This window comes from Octodon degus, unplaced genomic scaffold (genome assembly GCF_000260255.1).
Source record: "Octodon degus isolate 3935 unplaced genomic scaffold, OctDeg1.0 scaffold00007, whole genome shotgun sequence".
Lineage (NCBI taxonomy): Eukaryota > Metazoa > Chordata > Mammalia > Rodentia > Octodontidae > Octodon > Octodon degus.
In genome coordinates this window covers 9,362,904-9,366,949 of record NW_004524583.1, presented here as the reverse complement: position 1 = coordinate 9,366,949, position 4,046 = coordinate 9,362,904, and the positions used below count along the sequence as shown (strand labels likewise).

The 4,046-nt window shown below is 55.6% G+C and overlaps 1 protein-coding gene across 1 annotated transcript in view; it reads right to left on the bottom strand.

Annotated features, from left to right (window-relative positions):
• Positions 1 to 406: 406 nt before the first annotated feature.
• Ism2 (isthmin 2) overlaps positions 407 to 4,046 on the bottom strand; it is a 13,448-nt gene continuing 9,808 nt past the window's right edge. Inside the window, exons 4-6 of the mRNA XM_023701902.1 lie at positions 3,595 to 3,735; positions 3,257 to 3,334; positions 407 to 2,123 (exon numbers count right to left, since the gene is read on the bottom strand). Of these exons, the coding sequence (XP_023557670.1) occupies positions 1,606 to 2,123; positions 3,257 to 3,334; positions 3,595 to 3,735 (737 nt within the window). The 3' untranslated portion in view covers positions 407 to 1,605. The remainder of the gene's footprint in view (positions 2,124 to 3,256; positions 3,335 to 3,594; positions 3,736 to 4,046) is intronic.

The window sequence follows — 4,046 nt, the reverse complement described above, 5'->3', positions numbered from 1 at the left end:
GTGGCCTGGCCTTCTCTGACCGTTGAATCTTCTTCCAGTTGCATAGTCGCCCAGGACCAGACGAACAACTTACCTTTAGGTAAGATGGCAAATGGAATCACATGGTTCTCTGAGCTCCAGGTGGTGGCCTTCCTTTTCTCTGCTTCCCACCCCTCTCTTTTGGTTGTTTTTTGTTTGTTTGGTTGGGGTTTTTTTTATTTTTTTGGCAGAACCGAGGATTGAACTCAGGCCCTTGCGCTTGCCAGGGAAGTACTTATTGTACTGAGCCATCTCCCCAGCCCTTCCTCTTAGTCTTTTTATCTATCTATTTATTTATTTATTTATTTATTTGCGGAACCGGGGATTGAACTCAGGCCCTTGCGCTTGCCAGGGAAGCACTTATTCTACTGGGCCATCTCCCTGGCCCTTCCTCTTAGTCTTGAAGGCAGCCCACTATGTATGTTGCAGGCTCACTCCCCACTCCTGGTCTGCCCAGGTGTTTCACAAAACAAGCCAGCTGTGCACTGGGCAATTACAAAAGCAACATTTGAGAGCTTTGGTCTGTGTGGTAAGCAAAGGTTCCCTACGCCCCATCCTCCATGAGACAGAACTGGAAAATAAAGTGCTTTATTGCTGAGGATCCCCAAGAGCTTCAGGGCAGCTGTTTAGAGACTAGAACCCAAGTCCTTTACCTTTTAGTGAACAGGGACAGATGGGGTTTTGACATTTCATCCCCCTAAAAGTCAAGGAAGTGTGGTTTGGGTGATGCCAGAGGCCAGTAAGAGGAACAGGATATACTCAGAGAGCTGCCTTTTCCTCCCAGCTCTGTGTCAGTGTGTTGGGTGACACCACAGCCACATAGATCCAACAGAAACTACCCAAATGCTCCCAATCGGGCCCCTCGAATGGACTGCTGGTTTGCATTCACTACAGGCACTCAAGCCCATGAGCCCTAAGCCCATCCTGAGCCCTGCCAATCCCTCCTACTGGGTAGAACACAAGGTGCTGAATAAAGGAGAGGAATCAGAATTGGGTGACCCCGTCTGTGCCCCTCTGGCTACTCAGGTCTCAGGCTGATGTGTCCTCCAGAAGGGGGCAGCCTCGAGCTAAGACACCCCTTCCGCAGTGGTTCCTAGTGGGGGAGGGATGAGAGGGGCCCCACCCAGTTAAGGAAGCGCCATCACTCCCTGATATCACTTGGCAAGGGGCAGCTGTAGGGCCAGATGAAAGGAGTGGCTCTTCTTATTGTCCCCTCATTCCCTGCTCAGCTGGGATGAGAGTCTGAGATGCCTGCTGCAGCTCCTGGCAATCAGGATGTGTCCGGAATGCTCTGGTCATCCCTGTGTGCACAGCCAGGACAAGACAGCCCAGGCGTGGCAGCTTTGCCATGCAGTCAAGAGAGGAGGCCCTAAGAAACACGAGTGTACACACATTTCCAACTCCCCCCCCCCGACGGCCCTGTACACCCAGCTTTCTCCCCCACCACACACCCAGGGAGTGCCTGTGCCTGACCTGCCTAGAGGTCACAATCAGGGGCTATGCAGCACCAGACAACCTCCCCTGGCTGAGCTTGGACAAGGGCGGGGAGCAGGGCTAGGAGCGCGGTTCTCCCACTCGCAGCCTTCCTTAGTACTCCTTGGCCTCCCGCAACTGTGCCAGGTACTCCTCCTCAGGGGGGTTGTCAGCGCAGGCCCGGCCATTGTTGGGCGGCCGCACTGCGTGGTAGCGGCTCCAGTCCCCCTTGCACAGGATCCAGGGCAGCGTGTCCACTTTGAAGTGCAGCTCCGGGGAGAAGTCAGTGCTGATCAGGTTAGGCGCGCCGGCACCCTTGCCTCGGGTCAGCAGCCGGCTGCCCTCGTCGTAGCAGCAGTGCTGGGCCGCCAGGGTGCTGCTCTCGCCTGACAGCAGCGAGCGCAGGCAGAAGCGCGCTGTGGGCTGGTACACGTCCAGGCGCTCGCGCGGGCCGCTGGCATCCCTCCACCGGAAGCTGCGGCCCCGGCGCTCATCCTGCAAGCTCACTGCCCTGGACACGGCCTCCAGCGGATAGGCGCAGGGGCAGCTAGGCAAGTCCTGCAGCACCTGGCTCAGGTACTTGGTTAGGAAGTCGCTCTTGCAGTTCAGCCACTTCTCACAGCTGTCCACATCTGCAGAGGGCAAGAAGGTGCGGCAGGGCAGCTGGTCAGGGCGCAACAGGGCCTTAAGGGGCCACGGGGACGCTCGGGGTCAGTAATAAGGACAGGAGACCAAGATCCTGGCTGAGACAAAGGCATGGCTTCGAGTCTTAAGGACAGGACTAGAAGGACCCAAACCAGGTTTGGGGATGCTCAAGGGCCACCCCACACCTGCCAGCACCTGAAGCCAGCTACTGTCACTGAAAATATACACTGACCACAGCCTGGAGCCAGAGCCTGGGGCTCCTCTGCTGGGCAGTGCAAAGGACTCAGATTTGGGAAAGGGACTGGAGAAAGTGGGCTTTTTAACCAGCAGTTTAGATAGTGTTTTTCAATGTTTTAACCAATAATCCACACTTGATTTGTTCTATTTTGTTTTCTTGTTTCTGTTTTGAGGGGCGTCATTCAGTGGCCCAGCTGGCTTCAAACAACTGGGAACAGAGGTGTGTGCCACTGTCCCAGGCCCTCACTTGCCCCTGGCTCGTCCCTATCTCCTCCTGGCTCCTGGGCTCCCTCTGTCTACGCTGTCCTCCTCTCTCTCTCTCCCTGGAAAACTGTAGCCTCTGATTCTGGCCACAGAGTGAATTGCCCCTTTCACTTGGGCCCCAGAGCTTTGGAACCTGCTTTGCAGTGCTGTACCCAGGAGGTCATGTGTGCCTCCCACCAGTTGCTACCTACCTGCCTTGGGAGGTACAGTGAGACCAAGAGACACAGACTCCCAGCTGCCTACAAGGAGCAGTCTTGAAATGTGGCACCTGACCCATTTTCATAGCACCATATCCACTACCCAGATAGAGCCTGCCTAGAAGCCTCTGAAAAGGTGACCAGGAAGAAGTCAGAATTCCCTTCCCCACCAGGCCGCCAGGGAAGACAAACATCTCTAAGGGGTTCCAAGCTCTGGTTACCATCACAGTGGCCTCTGGATCTGACCTAAATAAATAAATAAATAAATAAATAAATTTTTTTAAAAATAAATGACCTCTGGAGGAGCATGGACTGGGAAACCCAATGGGCCCACCTCAGAGGTGGAGGGAGGCCTTGTTCCTGCCATCTGAAACTCACCCACTTGAGAGGGGTTCTCCCCTCACCCTCTGCCCCTCACTGACCTGGGCCAAGCATGTCCATAGTACGGTAGGCTGGGGGCTGCAACCCCTCGCTGGGGAAAGTGTCCTCGTCCTCAGCACCTTTGGGAAGAGAAGAGGCCGGGCTGTGGCGTCCCAGAGCACCTCTAGCTCCCAAAGGGAAAGTCTAGCCCTTACTGTGCTCTGGGGTCCAGAGTTGCTAGGACGGGTCTGGGACAGGACCACCATATTTGTGAGCTTCCCACCTCCCCTCCCCAGCCCTACCCTTCCAATAAGAGCCCGACACCCACATTCCCAGGGGCTAAAAGCCAGAGTCTAAGCCATACCAAGCATTCTGATGCAGGGGCTGGGGCTCATCTCACCAGGACAAGGGGGCAGGTTGCAGATTCGGGACTCAGTGGCAGTGCAGGCATAGCCACAGGGCCGAGTCCTCTGCTGGCTGCCACTGCTGCACCTCCCACTGCAGGGGGACCATGGACTCCACTCCTCCTGGGGCTCATAGTCTGGGTCAAGGCAGGAAGTTGAGTGTAAGTGCATAAGGCCCCAGGGCACTGGTGCAAATAAGTGAAAAGTGCCCCTTCCTCAGTGACTCGCAGCCCACGTTGTTGGGGCTTGGGCCTAGTGCATAAAGAGTGCACGGGCAGCATTTCAGGCCCTACCTGCTCCTTCAGTTGGGCCCCCTTGTGCAGTGAACAACCTGTGCAAATGAAGTGGCCCTCCAGAGACAGTACAAACCCCAGCCACTCATTCTGGTTGAACACAGTCATGCATAAGAAAAGCTACCTGAGGGCCAGGGAGATGGCTCAGTGGAGTT